General features: G+C 33.1%; 1 protein-coding gene across 2 annotated transcripts; it reads left to right on the top strand.

Annotated features, from left to right (window-relative positions):
* Positions 1-886: 886 nt before the first annotated feature.
* Positions 887-3,741, top strand: LOC7495930 (xyloglucan O-acetyltransferase 4-like). 2 transcript variants are annotated; one of them, XM_052448313.1, is made up of 3 exons: positions 887-1,423; positions 1,545-1,825; positions 2,725-3,741. In XM_052448313.1, exons 1-3 carry the CDS (start codon positions 1,204-1,206, stop codon positions 3,481-3,483), a joined length of 1,260 nt encoding a protein of 419 aa, XP_052304273.1. In that variant the 5' UTR covers positions 887-1,203; the 3' UTR covers positions 3,484-3,741. The 2 variants fall into 2 exon arrangements, with proteins under 2 accessions (XP_052304273.1, XP_024444581.1); XM_024588813.2 differs by having other exon boundaries at positions 904-1,423; positions 1,542-1,825.
* The last annotated feature ends 12,390 nt before the right edge of the window (positions 3,742-16,131 follow it).

Genomic DNA, 16,131 nt, shown 5'->3' with positions numbered 1-16,131 from the left:
GGTGGTTTCATTGAAAACAGAGGTCAAAGGTGAGAGAGAGAGAGGAAGGTGAGAGAGAGAGAGAGAGCGACGAGGCTAGAGTTTTGTATGGGAAAAAGATAGAAGAAGATGAATAATATATTTAATAATTATTATTATTAAATTACAAATTAGAATGTCGGTAACAATTTGCTCCTTGTTTGAATCTCCCTTTGTTTTCCGATGGAGGTTTAGTGGGGAAATTAAAGAGGACTGGAAGTGGAGCTATGGTCGAAGAAAGGTGCGCATTTCCACAAGATTATCTCCGTGATATCAGGTTAATTGGTGGTGACCCCACCACTCCACAATCACACGCCTTCACCGAATATCAAATGTTTACACACACCTATAAACAATCAACGGTCAGATCATTCGAAGTTTCTGATCATACATCTTTTATTCCTATGCAAACAGACAAATACACCTTTCGACGAAATAACATTTATCAGTCCCAAACCTACACTGTAAATAACAAATGAGTTTCTGACCTTTAAGCTTTTGCTAATTTCTTCCTAATTATTTTTATAAACCGAGTACCATTTGTTTTTCATGATTAATCATATTTATGGACCTATCTTATGGTTAAATGTTATGATTAGAAGAATATGTGTGCGCATATATTCAATTTTCCATTAAATAAAATTAGTAAATTTAATATTTATTTATTTATTTATTTGTTAGTATTTCATAAATAAATAGATTTATTGTCCCTATACTACGGTAAAATTATTATTGCTGGGTAATAATATTAGACAAAATATACCCAGCTACTTGACATCAATCTAGCGGATACTTGTCCGATGTTTAAAGTAATTAAGAGCTTGTTTCGAAACAGTTCTCTGATTTACAGTTTAATATCCATGTCTCAATCACAGAACTAATTTATAGTTTGAACATTGGGGACTAAGTTGTTAGGGGCATACAGTTTGGGTACTAATTTATAGTTTTCCTGAGCTTTTTCGACCCTCCAATCACAGAACTACAAACACCTTTGCTCTGGTCCTTCACTACTCGCTTACATTGATTGACGGAAGTTCACGTCTTCTCAGGTTCCTCCCCTTACTGTCTCCATCTGCGAAGGAGAATTGTCCTCCTTTGGAAAAGAAACTAAATCTCCTTTTCTCTTAGAAAAACACAATCCGACTTCCCCTCCCGATCTATATATGTATATCTCGGTCTGACTTTATGACCATGCATGAAAAAATGAAGCTGCCCTCTTGCTCTTGTTCTGCTTTCAAATGTGGCAAAAAGGACAGGTGGCTTAACATGGAGAGGCCTATTCCTTTCTTGTTAATAGGTTTAACGACAATTCTCAGCGTGTTCATTCTCTACACTCTAAACCCTTTGAAGTTCGTCATCGAACATAACATTGATCAAAAGCTCCTCTTGATCAAACCACACAAGGGTACTTTCTCTAGAATATATGCATGCATGTAGACCATCTTTTATTTATCTGTACGCTATTCATATGTATAAAGGCAAACTGCGCACTCTCTAATTGTCGTGCTGTGTTGGTTTTGTAGAAGAAGACAAGTGTGACTTGTTTAACGGCAACTGGGTACCTGATTTTGAAGGGTCGATATACACAAATTCCAGTTGCGCAACAATTCCGACCTCAAAGAACTGTTTCAGAAATGGAAGGAAGGACCAAGATTTCCTTAATTGGAGATGGAAACCAGAAAGATGTGATCTTCCTAGGTTTGATGCCACAGCCTATTTAGACATCGTTCGAGGAAAGACACTGGCATTTATCGGTGACTCTGTTGCTAGGAACCATATCGAATCACTTCTATGTCTCTTGTCCCAGGTCAGTTGTTTAGTTTTTCCTTTTCTTTTTTCTTTCCCCGTTGATGGCAAGACTTGAAATTCTGTATTTTGTTTTCTTTGGAATTGTGATAAATTTGATGAAAGACAGCTGTTACTTTCAAGGCACCGCATTCTCTATTTAGAACATGGAATTACATTACCTGGTTATCTCTTTTAGGAAGAGTTAAAAATACAAGTAATTCACTGCCCGTTTTGATATACACAGTAAACTTTGGGGCTACCATGATTTTCCATCACGACTCTCTTTTTTTGAAGAAATTGTCAAAAGAAGGTCGGGTTTAGGAAAATTTTCGAATAATTGAATCGGAACTTTGGTTTAAAGCTGTAATCTTCATATAAAGTGAATGCCAAAAGGTAGGGCCAGTGGTTGGAATGAAATCCTAATAGAAGGTAATACTGATATTTGAGTTTTCATTTTGACCAATCGTGACAAGTCAATTGCTTCATTTTTACCTAGAGTTGCCTTATCTTCTGCTCATCAATTACCAGTTGCTACCTCTGTAGTCTCTTTTCATGCATGGAGCATCGTCCCCTGCAGATAGAAGGGGAGTGTCGGGTGCTCTAATTTGACATAGATATCATGATTAGATTTGAGAACTCATTATTATAGTGGAATATAAATCAATAAAAGGTCTTGATCACTGAGGCGATGAAAAGGGAAAGAGCTCATCCATGGTTTTTCTGTTGACATAAAATTAGCAGCTGAGCGAGGTTACAAATATTGGTGTCATTTTAAGTTCCTGTTTGTACATGTAACCAATGAATACGAAACCTCATATCATAAACTTAAAAATCTTGGATCTAAAACAGGGTGTGGAAAAGTTTTAAAATAAATCTTTGCGTTGAATCTGACAAAAACAAAACTTGTAAATCTTGCAGAAGGAAGTTCCTGTAGATGCATATTTGGATTCTGAAGATAGGAACCGGATTTGGCACTTTCCTGTCCATAACTTCACCCTTAAAATGCTCTGGACAAAATTCCTTGTGCATGGAGAGGAGAGAGTGATCAACGGTTCATCATCTGGCATTTTTGACTTGTATCTTGACAAAGTTGACGAAAACTGGGCCAGAGATCTGCATAGCCTAGATTATGTTGTCATCTCTGATGCACATTGGTTCTTCAGACAGGTATACTTACACAGAGGTTCTAATGTAGTTGCATGTGTTTACTGCAACGAAGCAAACGTCACTGACCGAGGCGTTGCATTTGCCCTCAGAATGGCATTCCGAGCTGCATTTAGTCAAATTAATCACTGCAATAAGTGCAAGGGCATAGTCACATTGTTAAGGACATTCTCTCCATCCCATTTTGAGAACGGATTTTGGAACACTGGAGGAAGCTGCAACAGGACTAGTCCTTACAACGACCAGAAGATTAATTTTGGAGCTTACGAGTGGGAAATTAGGAGCATGCAGGTAGAAGAGATTGAACGAGCAGAGAAGAGAGGGAAGAAAGGGAAGAGCTTTGGGGTTTTGGACGTCACCATGGCTATGCTGATGAGACCTGACGGGCACCCTGGAGCTTTCTGGGGTAATCAATGGATGAAGGGTTATAATGACTGTGTTCATTGGTGCCTGCCAGGTCCGATTGATGTGTGGAATGATCTCTTGCTGGCTGTTCTCAGGCGGCTGGATTAATTTATTGGTAAAAGGCTTAACAAGGCAGGATTCATAATTAGCGAGGAGATATATCTTGTTTTTTCCAGGCCGAAGGCGACTAGTTGTTTGAGCTCAAAGGTGTAAATCATTTGAGTGAATTTATAAATAATTTGGTATTATTTGAAAACCAATTTAAATGCCTGTATGTACGTAGTTTGCCAGTCCAACCATTATTGGAAGGCCGTCGCTTTCAATAAATAAATAAAACATAGAATTAATAGTTCTTGATTTTTTTAATTTCAGATGCAGGGTATTGTATGAGCTTGATTTAGCCTAAAATTAATTAATTATATTCTAATCCATCTTTATTTCTCTCTGTTTGTTTGATATGGATCTAAGCAGGGGCGGAACTAGAAAATAAATATATGGATAAAAACAGGATGGAACTAGAAAATAAAATTAAGAGAACGAAAATTTTAATTATTTTACTACTTAAACTAAAATTATAAATATTATTAAAAAAGGAGCTGGAAAAAAATTCTTTGCAGGAACCCGCCCCTACCAGCCCCTCCCGTCTCCGCTCCGCTCCTGGATCTAAGCTATATAGCGCCAGTTTTGAACCACACAAATATGAATACACACCACAAGACCAATGTTTATACTTGTCTTTTTGAAGTAAATTTCCCTGAAAAAAGATACAAGTGTTATTAATTATCTAGTAATTCTGGACAACATTTTATATATAAACTTCTAAAACATAAATTCAACTCTATTTCTAATTAATAAAGATATTTAATTTAATTTAATTTCTAAAAATAAATTAATTCTTTTTTTTAGTTATATCCCTATTCCTACATCTTACAAAACCTTAAATAATAAGGGTAACCACGGAAAATTCTACACTGTGAATATAGTTTACTCAAAATTATTTATGTCTTTATTTGTCGTTTTGATTTTTGAAAATAATTTTTAATACAAGTTTAACAAAATTCTTGTTATTTGATTTTTTTTTATAATAAAAAATATCTACTGATCACCTTGCACATCAACTGAGATTAAGATAGCGTTTGAAAACGTGGTGACACCTACATTTCTAAAAGATTAATTTTTTTTTGTTAAAAATTAATTTTTATATGTTTTGGATTGTTTTGATGCGCTGATTTTAAAAATAATTTTAAAAAAATAAAAAATATTAATTTGATGTATTTCGGCATGAAAAACATTTTAAAAAATAACCGCAACTACACACTCCCAAACAAGGAATAACACTCCTATTTTTTTATATATAAAGTTAACGGTGTATAAACAATAAGCTTAACCAAAAATCTATTAGCGTTTATTAATATAGCTTTCATTTTTTACTTGTTCATGTAGAAGTAACAAATATTTAAATCTATAAACACTGCAAGGCAAAAAAAAAAAAAAAGAGGAAAAGAAAAACAACCTATCTATATCCTTAATATTTAGCTCATATATGGTGAAATAAACTCTTTAAAATAAAAAGATGCCTAAGAATATAATGCTAATATTATGGTGTTAAAAATGAACAAAGTCATGAATATAACTTTTATTCATATTATACATCTTAAAAATTTGAATTATGTATAGAATTTAGTTTAACAAAAGACTCCTTTACACAAAAGTAAATTACAAATATTGTATAATATTAATTTTAGTACGAAAAATTATATTTATATAATAATATTTTTATCTTTTGAGTTCTTGTTTGAAAGTGAATTCGACATTCAAAATTTATTTAAATAGGTAAAAAAAATACTTAGAATTTAATCTACAAGGAGGAAACAACTATCTCAAAATCAAATAAAATGAAAATTCCATAGTAACGGAAGCGAAAAAAAAGTTTAAACGAGTGGCGACGAATATAGAAAGTATTTAATCATAAAATTGGTGGTGAGATGTTTTTATCTATTTGTAATCATTTTTTTTTATTGAAAGTTTTGTACTAGAAAATTTTGATAAATTGAGTGCCTATTTTAATTTTTATTTGAAAACCTGAATAAAATTATAATGAATGTTACGATAAAAAAAAATATTGTTATGTGATAATAATAATTGATTTAAAAACCTATCGATGCACGAGAGACCATTAGGGTAATTCAACGAGTTAGTAGAGCCGCTCATAGTCAGACAGTAGATAGGTACTGTGAAACCCTATAACATTTATAATTTAAATATACGGATGTATAACCTGCCATGTAAACGTAAGACTGAAACTGAAATATAATGGAGGGGATGACCTCCATAAACGTGTTTTGATGGATAAAATAATGAGAGAAATAAAAAAATATTTCTAAGAAATAAGTGAGGTAATAAAGAATACATTATAATAAAGGATAATTCAATGAAAATGGAAGGACTGAAGGTGCAAGCATCAATTAAAAATCAGTGACGTTACTTTGAAACGATAATAATACTCAATAAATAAATAAAGGTAGAAATTTTAAAATGAATATATTCCAAAATAATAAAATGACCTTAAAGGTTTAGAAGGATAATTGATATTATTTTATGTGAAGATTGAATAAGAAAATTTGGATCGTTGACGAAAAGTCATGAACTGACCAATTTTATATTAGAAAGCAGAGCTCTCAATCCAATCGTCAGATCGGGATGAAATTTTGCATGAAGTCTATTAATATGTTTTCCTACCTTGGTGGAAGATCTCATCCCAATGAGAGTTTGGTAAAGACTAGCGATTTAAGCAGAAACAAACCAGATAGTTTACATGAAAAATAAAATAAAATACATAAATACACAAATGAGAGACATAAATGTAATTAGGGAAAATGTGCCTTTAAAACAGCAAAAGGCCACCAGTTAAAAAAAAAAAAGGGTGAGAATAGAGAATTCGACTAGAGAGAGGTGCATAATTTAGAGGAACCAATAATGCTCCGGTGGCCATACATATGGAATCCACCGTTGGATCATGTTGATTTTTGGATATATTGTTATTCTCACACTCCTTTACTAAATGACAGGAGGGATTTAAAGGCACATAATCCATTTGACATAAATCATCATCGGAAGTTTCCTGGAAAACAAAAGGAAATACACTTGTAGGGAAGGTTTGGTCGCTGGCCAATTCTCTCTCTTCCACCGTTGGATCATGCTTATTTTTGGATATGTGGTGCGCCTAGATGCTGCCTTCATTCTGGACGGTGAAGATCGGAAATGCATTCTCTAGCAAGGTGTCGTTCATGTTGAACAGCAGCTCGTCTATTTTCAGGTTAGTTTGGTTGTTTTCAGATCTATGAAGATCCAACCGTTGGATCATTCTGAAATTTAGATATATTGTACACAACTCCATTATCTATATTCTGACTGTTGGGTTCAAGCAAATAGTCAAATATGGATGACGTATTACTTTTTGAATCTGTTGCTAGTCTTAGTAAAAATTTAGAAAGCTTGATTTAATTAAATGTTTTGATGAAATTAGAATTGTGTGGGTGTAGGGTTTATGTAAGATGTAATGGTAAAATGTGTTAGGGAAGTTTTGAAATTTGGATGAAGGGACATTGAGTTTGTTGATTTAATGGATATATGTTTTTAGGCATTAAAAAGGATTGAGTCTAGTTGTAATTGAAAGAAAACTTGAAGAAAATTGTATCCTCCATTTAATGCAAAGATTCGGCATAGACATATAAATGAGAGGATGAGCTTAATTGTTTTAGTTGCTATGGAATTTTAGTTGAATGAGGTTAGAATAGATATGAAATGAATGGGTAAAGGTTTATCTGGAATAATTAAAAAGGGAATCATCCCTCACCATGAATGAAGACATTCAGCCAAATGAAGAAGAAATAAGGAGATAAGACTTTGATTCATTTTCTATGTAAATTAGGTATGGATGCATTTATGTGTATAAAGAAAATTAGGTAGAGTGTCAATTGAAATAATTTTAAAAGGATCCAAATTCTCATTATAATATGGAATTCAACCAAAAATAAAAATTTTAAACTTGAGTTTATTCGACCTAATGTTATGGGGATTTTTATGGGATTGTGGTTTGTTGAATGCCAAATGAATTGTGTTATGTTTGAAATAATAGATTAATGTGAGGAAAATTTCATTTTTATGGAATTTTAAGGTTGTCCAAATGGATAATTAAAGGGAAGAAAAAGGTTAAATTAAGGCATGCATGAAGTTATGATGAAAAATATGTTGTTAAATTTACTTAAGATGAAGTAAAGTAGACTTATGAAAAAGAATTGAAAAACTCATCATGAAAATAAATAAATAAAAAATAAGGTCATTCGGCCAAGAATTTATTTGATAAGGAAAATGAATTAATTTCAATGGTATGAATAAATGTAAGGATGTGAAGTTACTAAGTCTATACATAATGGGTTGAGTAGATAAAAAAAATAAAATAAAATTGTTAGGCCATGTTTAAAGATATTCAGGATGGAAAGACAAGTCATGAAAGGAAAGGAAATAAATAAATAAATATACGAATGCATGTGTCATGCGATTTTAAATTTAAATGAATTTTAAAATGGAATTTTCAATTATGGTGGAGCCACATTTGATATGTATCTTTAATGATACATGAGAGATTGTAGGATCTGTTCAGTAGCATGAGACTTTTGCGCGATTTCAACCATTAGGTAGGTGTCTTACACCCCATTTGCACGAGTTCAAGCATTAGGTACTTGTGCTTGCGTAATTGTGAATGTTTATGTCGAGAAAAATATAGTGGGCTAGCTGGCTTGAATAGAGTTAGTGGCGCTATTGTACTGACTGTTGAATTAGATGTGTAATAACAAAAATAAAGTGTACTGATTTTAGGGTGATAAATTAATAGTATATTATGATTAAATTACTGATGCTTGATTTATATATGTATACTGATGATGTGTATGTGTTTAAATAATTTATGTGAAGGGAGCAGGTGTATCGCACCTTGTCTTTTTAATTTGTGTAAACTTATTGATAAATTTCAGAATTTATTGTTTTATTGCTTTGATGATATTAAAATGAATAAGAGTACCTTATGTGCAATGATATACCTCTATTAGTTAGGATAATTTTTGAACGAATAGGAGTGACTTGCGTGCGTTGTTATGTATCAAATTAATTATGTTATTATGGTCGTAGTGTCGATAACTAAGTTTGTGTGTGAATGATACTTAGTAACAGTGGTTATAATGCATATGATGTTAAAAAAAAAAGAAGAAAGAAAAAAAAAAAAGAAGAAGAAAAGAAAGAAAGGGGATCGATACGAATGAAAATTTCAAGTGACATTATTTAGCTATTCGGGTTTGGATAGCTAATGGTATAAATGAGGTTTCAATGGTACCGACATTTAGGGCGACATTGATTAGCAATTCACATTGATTAGCAATTCGGGTTTGGATTGCTAATGGTATCAATGAGGTTTCATCGGTGCCGACATTTCTTAAATTGATTAGTTGATCCCGAGCAATTGGGTGACTAATGATGTTAGTAAAGATTACTAACATCGGCATGGTTACTCCTGGTTCAGTGAAAAAAATAAGTTGATTAACTATTCCGGTTTGAGAATAGTTAATGATATCAATGGATCACATTGGTATCGGCAACCATTTCTGGTCTGATTAGCTACTCCAGGTAAAGAGGCTAATGATGTCAAGGGTTCTTAACATTGACAACTTTGATGGTAAACCAGATATCAATAAGATTTGATACTCCAGATAAGAATAGTTAATGATACTAATCGGTTGTGTTAATATCGGTACGTGAATGTAATTTATTAGTCTAGCCCAATATTAGAAGACTAATAATACTAATGAGATTTATTAGTGTCAGTGATTACCTTCCAGAAAATAGAAGGAAAAATATTGATTAGTTATTCCAAAAAAATAAGATAAGCTAATGATACCAAGAGAGGAATGTCTTGGTGTAAAGTGAGAATTGATTTATAAGGAGATGGTGTTCGAAAATCGTTGAGTTGTGTTGAGATTTCCAAGATGAAATTATTCTCAACAAATGGGATATGATATTAGATGGATATTGGTAATAGATTGAAAATACATGTTGTAAAAGAGGTTTATACCTAATTTTATGTCTCAAAAGAAATTCTATGGAGATTATTACTTATCATTGTTATTGTTTGTTACTACCTTTTTATATTTATGTGGACACGTTAATTTCTATTTTCAGGTCCATCAGGGTCACGTCCGGAATGATATTGGTTTAGTTACCTTTTGCTTTTGACCATTTAATTATTTGTAAATTAAAAGTCTTATCTCCTAAAACTTGAAATGTAATATTAATCCGTAAATTTGAATGTATGACTTTAATAATGTTTGTAACTTGAAGTACCTATTTAACCATGCATGTTTAGAGTTGAAATCAAATCTTTCACTTGAATTACATTATATGACGTTATTGAATAACATGTGTTGTGTTAATGATGATGAGTTGGGTTGAGATCCAGGATGATTGGATCAGGATGTGAATTAAAATTGGAAATGTAATATGATTTTGTTGATAACTTAAGACCTCCTAGTATAGGGGAGACTCTACTGAAATTTTGGTAGAAATTTGGTGGAGCCGGTATATATATATATAAAAAATTTACCTGAAAATTTCCAATGTATCGTGAAAAAGAATTTTGGAAATCGGGGTTTATATAGGTACTTCGTAACTTGTTGTAATTTTCTTTATAAATTTCTCACAAATATTACTTGTGAATTAGTTAATCCATGAAAATATGGATAATGATATTAATAATTTATATATAAAAAGAAAGATATGTAAGTTGAGATGATTGATTTGTATTCGTGAAGAAATACCAAAGTATTGGCTTCCACATGAGAATGCCAGATTAATTGATAACCAAAATGAGTTGACCGGATTGATTGATATTCATGAAGGAATACCAGATTATTGGCTTCCATATGAAAATATCAGATTGATTGGCAATCAAAATAGGTTGATCAGATTGATTGATATTCGTGAATGAATATCAAATTATTAGCTTTCATATAGGAATGTTGGATTGATAAGCAACCAAGATAGGTTGGCTGAAGAAATTGATATTCGTTAAGGAATACCAAATTATTAGCTTTCAAATGGGAATGTCAGATCAATAGGCAACTGAGATGGGTTTGTCGAGAAAATTGATATTTAAGGAGTACTGGATTGTTGGGTTCAACATGAGAATATCGAGCTGTTCTTTTTAACTTCTCTTTCTATTCTTCTAATGCAATGCTCTTAGTCACCTCATACTACTCTCTATCATGCATCATGTGTCAAGGAAAAGGAATGCTCATACTACCATGGTTGGAGGTCATCTCCAACACATTCTCCCTATTTAAAAGAAAACCCTCCCTATAATATCAATAAAAACAGAAGTTGGGCTTAAAGTCTGTAGTTTTTGTAGTTGGTGTATTTCTTTTCTTTTCGTTTTTGCTCAGCAAAACATGAAGCCAGTGCCCCTAGTCTTAGAAAAAGGGTCTTTTGAAGGGGAAAATCCATTGGTTGTTCATAAGTAAGGCAGGCTCTTAAGAATCCTTATATTAGTAAAAAAGAATTTATGCTATCACATTGTTCATCTCCTTTTTTCTACACGTGGGCATTTTCCTTATAATTTTGATTAACATCATTTGCTATGCTTGCTCCTTCTCTTATTAGAATCTAGATAATATCCATGTCAAATAGCTTCTTCGAAGCATTCTTCCTAATATCAGGGATTCTCTATAAGTCACTTCCGATTTAATGGTGTGTAAAAGACCTGTGATATATTCATCGTAAATTGGGGACCAACTAAGAGCCCTTGCCTGAGATCAGTGAGTCAAAATTAAGTGAGTAGACAAGAGAACTCAAAGCTCGACATTGAGTTTGTCTAAACTATTATCTATATGGTATTATTAATAATAAAAACATATGCTCATTGGGAAAGGAGATGATACAACAACGTGTGTGAAAGTTGACTGACAAACAAACCATGATCTCAATTTGATATTGTGTGAGACTCCAGAGATTATTAATATTCTTTACTTGTACCCTTATGGCTGTCATTTTTTTTTTCGAGATTTAGATTTCATTTTTGATGTCTTAGTGTGTTACCAAAGAATTTTGGATGATTTGATCCACTGGGACACAATTAGAAAAGCAAGTTAGATAGAAATTGAAGGAATCAAGAAAAAAACAAGATCATATTTAATGTTACCTTCACTGGTCAATATATATATATATATATAGAAAACATTATCATTAGAAAGAAAGCATTATAAAGAAAGAACAGTACGTGATGTTGTTATACCTGAGAATGATCTAGAAGATCGGGTCACAAGTTTCCAGCCTATATACTGATTTTGTGAAAATAAATGCAATTAAATATAAACAGATTTCTGATGCGAATGAACAAGGCAAGACCAACAATGTCAGGATCCTTGATCAAACACAAAGCATACTTAAAAGTATTTAAAATATAACAAGAATGTAAATAACGAAAATATAATCTTACTTAAATTTGTAATGTAAATCAATACAGGAGATATTGGTTACAGAGGAGAATGAATATGGGCTACAGGTATGAGTTACAGGGGAGAGTCTAATTTTTCTGAGGGAAAAGATAGTCTCTGTTCTTTCTAGGAATTCTGTTATTTTATGTTACTATTCCTACCCAGACCCTAGTAGGCTCTGATACTATTAAAAGGAAAGCATAAAGAAAGAAATCATATCCAAAAACAATTTTATGCTTACATTGAGACCTATGAAGTAAAAATTTTATTCTTTGATTGGTTTGAGTTTCATTATGTACCAGTACAACATATTACATATCCATTTGCATTCATTAAACATGCATGTCCTATTACAACCTGTTCCAAAACTCCTACATGGACCCTCACCAGTGGACTTATAGTTGAGTCTGACCATCCACCTTTACACAACATACAACTTACTCACAAAGATCAAACAGTTGACGCAGCCCCATACAAATTACCCGGAGAAGATACTCTCACAAATACCAAACATATCATCCAACAAAACAATTTCACAAATACCAACCTGCATACCATAGGTAAACAGCTTACCAGATTGGAAAAACAAATACAAAAGAACCCAGTCCACTTCATGACTGATAAAAACCCCATTGACCTTAAGCTAAAAAACCCAGTTTTCAAGCCATATCAAGTTACTAAAACAAGCCAATCACAAATTCAAGAAAATCAAACAGATTTTCTTAGAGCCATTAAAACACACTTACAAAACCTTGACCGGACAACCTTGAGACACACCTCAACAATCCAACCCTTCATCCTCTACAAATCAGGTTAATACTCTCCAAAATAACCCCGTATCAACCTCCAATACAGATAGTTTTCAAGAACAGCCTCTTCAACTAAACAGACTTACCTGGCTAGCTCCAAAAACAACCACTGCTCCAGACATTTCTATATCTACTGAACCGACTATCATTAGCCAACATAAATATAATGCTTCTTCCCTCTATGAATGAAACATAGATGGAATGTCTGAATATAATATCTTAAACACCCTCCAACAAATGACCATGACAGCTAATGCCTACAAAACCCAAACAGGAACCCTAGACAAAGCCATAGTTGAACTCCTTATTGCAGGTTTCTCTGGTCAGCTTAAAGGATGGTGGGATTACCATCTCACTGAAACAGACCACTTACATATTCTCAACTCTATACAAACCTATGAAGATCAAACACCTATCCTTGACCCTTCAGGAAACACCATCCAAGATGCTGTGTCCACCCTTATCCTTACCATCTCCTTACATTTTGTCGGAGATCCTTCCCATCTGAAAGACAAAAATGCTGAACTCCTATCCAACCTTCGGTGCAGGAAACTCAGTGACTTTCAGTGATACAAAAATACCTTCCTTACTCGTGTTATGCTTCGAGAAGATTCAAACCAACCTTTTTGGAAAGAAAAATTCCTTGCAGTTTTACCGATTCTCTTAGGAGAAAAACTCCGAAACAAAATCAAGGAAACCTTTACAACCAAAACCATACCATATGACTAGCTTACATACGGTGAACTTGTGAGCTTCATACAAAAAGAAGGTTTTAAGATCTGTTAGGACCTTAAACTCCAAAAACACTTGAAGTGGGAAATGAAATGTACCAGGCAAGAACTTGGTAGTTTCTGCCACCAGTTTGACATTTCCACCAAAAAACCCTCCTGCAATGGAACCTGTTCACAACCCAAAAAAATATTCGAGCCAAAAACCTCCTTATAAATGAACAACCTATAAAACCCGACAACAGTTTTATTCCAAACCAGATCAACCTTACTACAAAAAGCCCTACAAATTTACCAAACCCCATAGACCTTTCCAATCAAAATCCAAACCAAAATTTGACCCCAAAAACATTACCTGTTACAAATGTAACCAGAAAGGACATACATCCCGTTTCTGCAAAGTCAATACCAAACTACATGAGCTCCAAATAGATGAAGATACCATCAATACAATACAAAATCTTTACATTGAAGCCACATATATTGACCACTATCCTTCAGACACTTTTGAAGAAGAATTTCAAATTGATGAAATAGCCACTACCAGTGCTACTTCAGATACCTCTATAAATTCCAAACAAATCAACGTCTTAACCCAAGACCAAGAATTCATTCTTGAGGCTATCAAAAGACTTGATGATCCTCTTCTCCAAAAAACTTATTTGGATAAACTGTTGAAAGATTTCAACCAACCAGAGCACCCTTCATCTAACCCTCCAAACCGCTCTATATTACCCTCTACCAGCATTAATACCTATGACCTTACAAAGATCCTTAACAAAAAGAAATCTAAAACCACAGTCACCATTCCAGAATTACATTATGAGATCAAAACTCTCAAATCCGAATTACAAACCTTAAAACAAGCCCAACAGAAAGACACTGCCATATTACAACATCTTCTGTCCAAAATCGAAAGCCAGTCTGACACTGAGTCTGAATCAGAAGATCAAACCATTAAATCTCATGCATTGCCCCATACACTTACAAATATTGAGCATGTTCCAGATGATTTCCTGAATGTATTAACACAAATATCTTCAAAAAAATATTTGATTAAAATTACACTTATTTTCTCAAACGATTTCAAACTTGACACTATTGCCTTATTTGACACAGGTGCAGATTTAAACTGCATCAAAGAAGGTGTAGTTCCAAAACGATTTTTACAAAATACCTCTAAAAAACTCTTTGCTGCTAATAATTCAAAATTGCATATTGCAGGAAAAACCCAAGCCTCTATTTTCAACAACGGCATCTCTCTTAAAACATTCTTTGTCGTTACAAAAGATATTAATCATACCATCATTATTGGCACTCCATTCATTGACATGATCACTCCATACCAAGCACATCATAATTGTATTACTTCCAAAATCAATAACATCAAACTTGTTTTTCCATTCTTAGAAAAATCTAAGACTAGAAATTTGAATTTGATTAAAGCATGCTCCATATATACTTATCATATCAATGCACTGATTCATGGAAAACAATTCCACCTACATGATTTACAAAACACTGTTTCTTTTTGTCGTATCAACAAAAAATTACAAAACTCTGATTTACAAAAGAAAATCATTGATTTACAAAATAAGATTGAACAACAGATCTGTTCAGACTTACCTAATACTTTCTGGAAAAGAAAACAACACATCGTTGATCTTCCTTATGAAGATACTTTTTCAGAAAAACTTATACCTACAAAAGCAAGACCTATACAGATGAATGCTAATTTAGAACAACATTGTAGACTTGAAATTCGCGATCTCGAGTCTAAAGGTCTTATCCAAAAGTCTAGATCACCTTGGTCATGTGTAGCCTTTTATGTGAATAAAAACTCTGAATCGAAAAGAGGCACACCAAGACTTGTGATCAATTACAAACCTTTAAATTCTACTTTAAAATGGATCCGATATCCAATCCCCAACAAAAAAGATTTGTTGCAAATATTGCACTCTGCATTCATATTTTCTAAATTTGATATGAAATCTGGATTCTGGCAAATCCAGATTGATCCCAAAGATAGATACAAAACTGCTTTTACAGTTCCTTTTGGACAATACGAATGGAATGTCATGCCCTTTGGCTTAAAAAATGCACCATCTGAATTTCAACGCATCATGAATGACATCTCAATGCACATTCAAAATTCTGTATTGTTTACATTGACGATGTGCTTATTTTTTCATATTCCATAGATCAACATTTCAAACATTTACATACATTCTTTCATACTGCAAAACAAAATGGTTTAGTTGTTTCTAAAATAAAAATTGCTCTTCCAATCTCGTGTTCGTTTCCTAGGCCACTATATCCGCCAAGACACTGTAACACCAATAGAGAGATCTTTAACCTTTACAAACAAATTTCCTGATAAGATCACTGATAAAATCCAATTGCAAAGGTTTTCAGGCAGTTTAAATTATGTTCTGGATTACTATCCCAATATTAGTCGTTTAGCCAAACCTTTACATGACAGGTTAAAAACCAACCCTGTTCCCTGGTCTGACCTCCATACCGACCTGGTCAAACAGATTAAAAAACAAGTCCAAACCATTCCTCTCCTCCATTTAGCTAATCCGTTAGCTCCTAAGATTGTTGAGACCGATGCCTCTGACCTAGGATATGGTGAGATTCTTAAATAAGTACAAGATAACAAAGAACAAATTCTCCAGT

Source organism: Populus trichocarpa, chromosome 17, assembly GCF_000002775.5.
Source record: "Populus trichocarpa isolate Nisqually-1 chromosome 17, P.trichocarpa_v4.1, whole genome shotgun sequence".
NCBI classification, from domain to species: domain Eukaryota; kingdom Viridiplantae; phylum Streptophyta; class Magnoliopsida; order Malpighiales; family Salicaceae; genus Populus; species Populus trichocarpa.
The sequence above is the reverse complement of the archived record's forward strand: the minus strand, read 5'-3'. Positions and strand labels throughout refer to the sequence as shown.

What these genes read in the sequence shown, in the direction of transcription:
- LOC7495930 (XM_024588813.2), top strand. Translation starts at nt 1,204, where the DNA reads ATGACCATGCATGAAAAAATGAAGCTGCCCTCTTGCTCTTGTTCTGCT. An exon ending in CTTGATCAAACCACACAAGG is followed by an intron (nt 1,424 to 1,541) that starts GTACTTTCTCTA and finishes TTGGTTTTGTAG; the next exon opens with AAGAAGACAAGTGTGACTTG. An exon ending in TTCTATGTCTCTTGTCCCAG is followed by an intron (nt 1,826 to 2,724) that starts GTCAGTTGTTTA and finishes TAAATCTTGCAG; the next exon opens with AAGGAAGTTCCTGTAGATGC.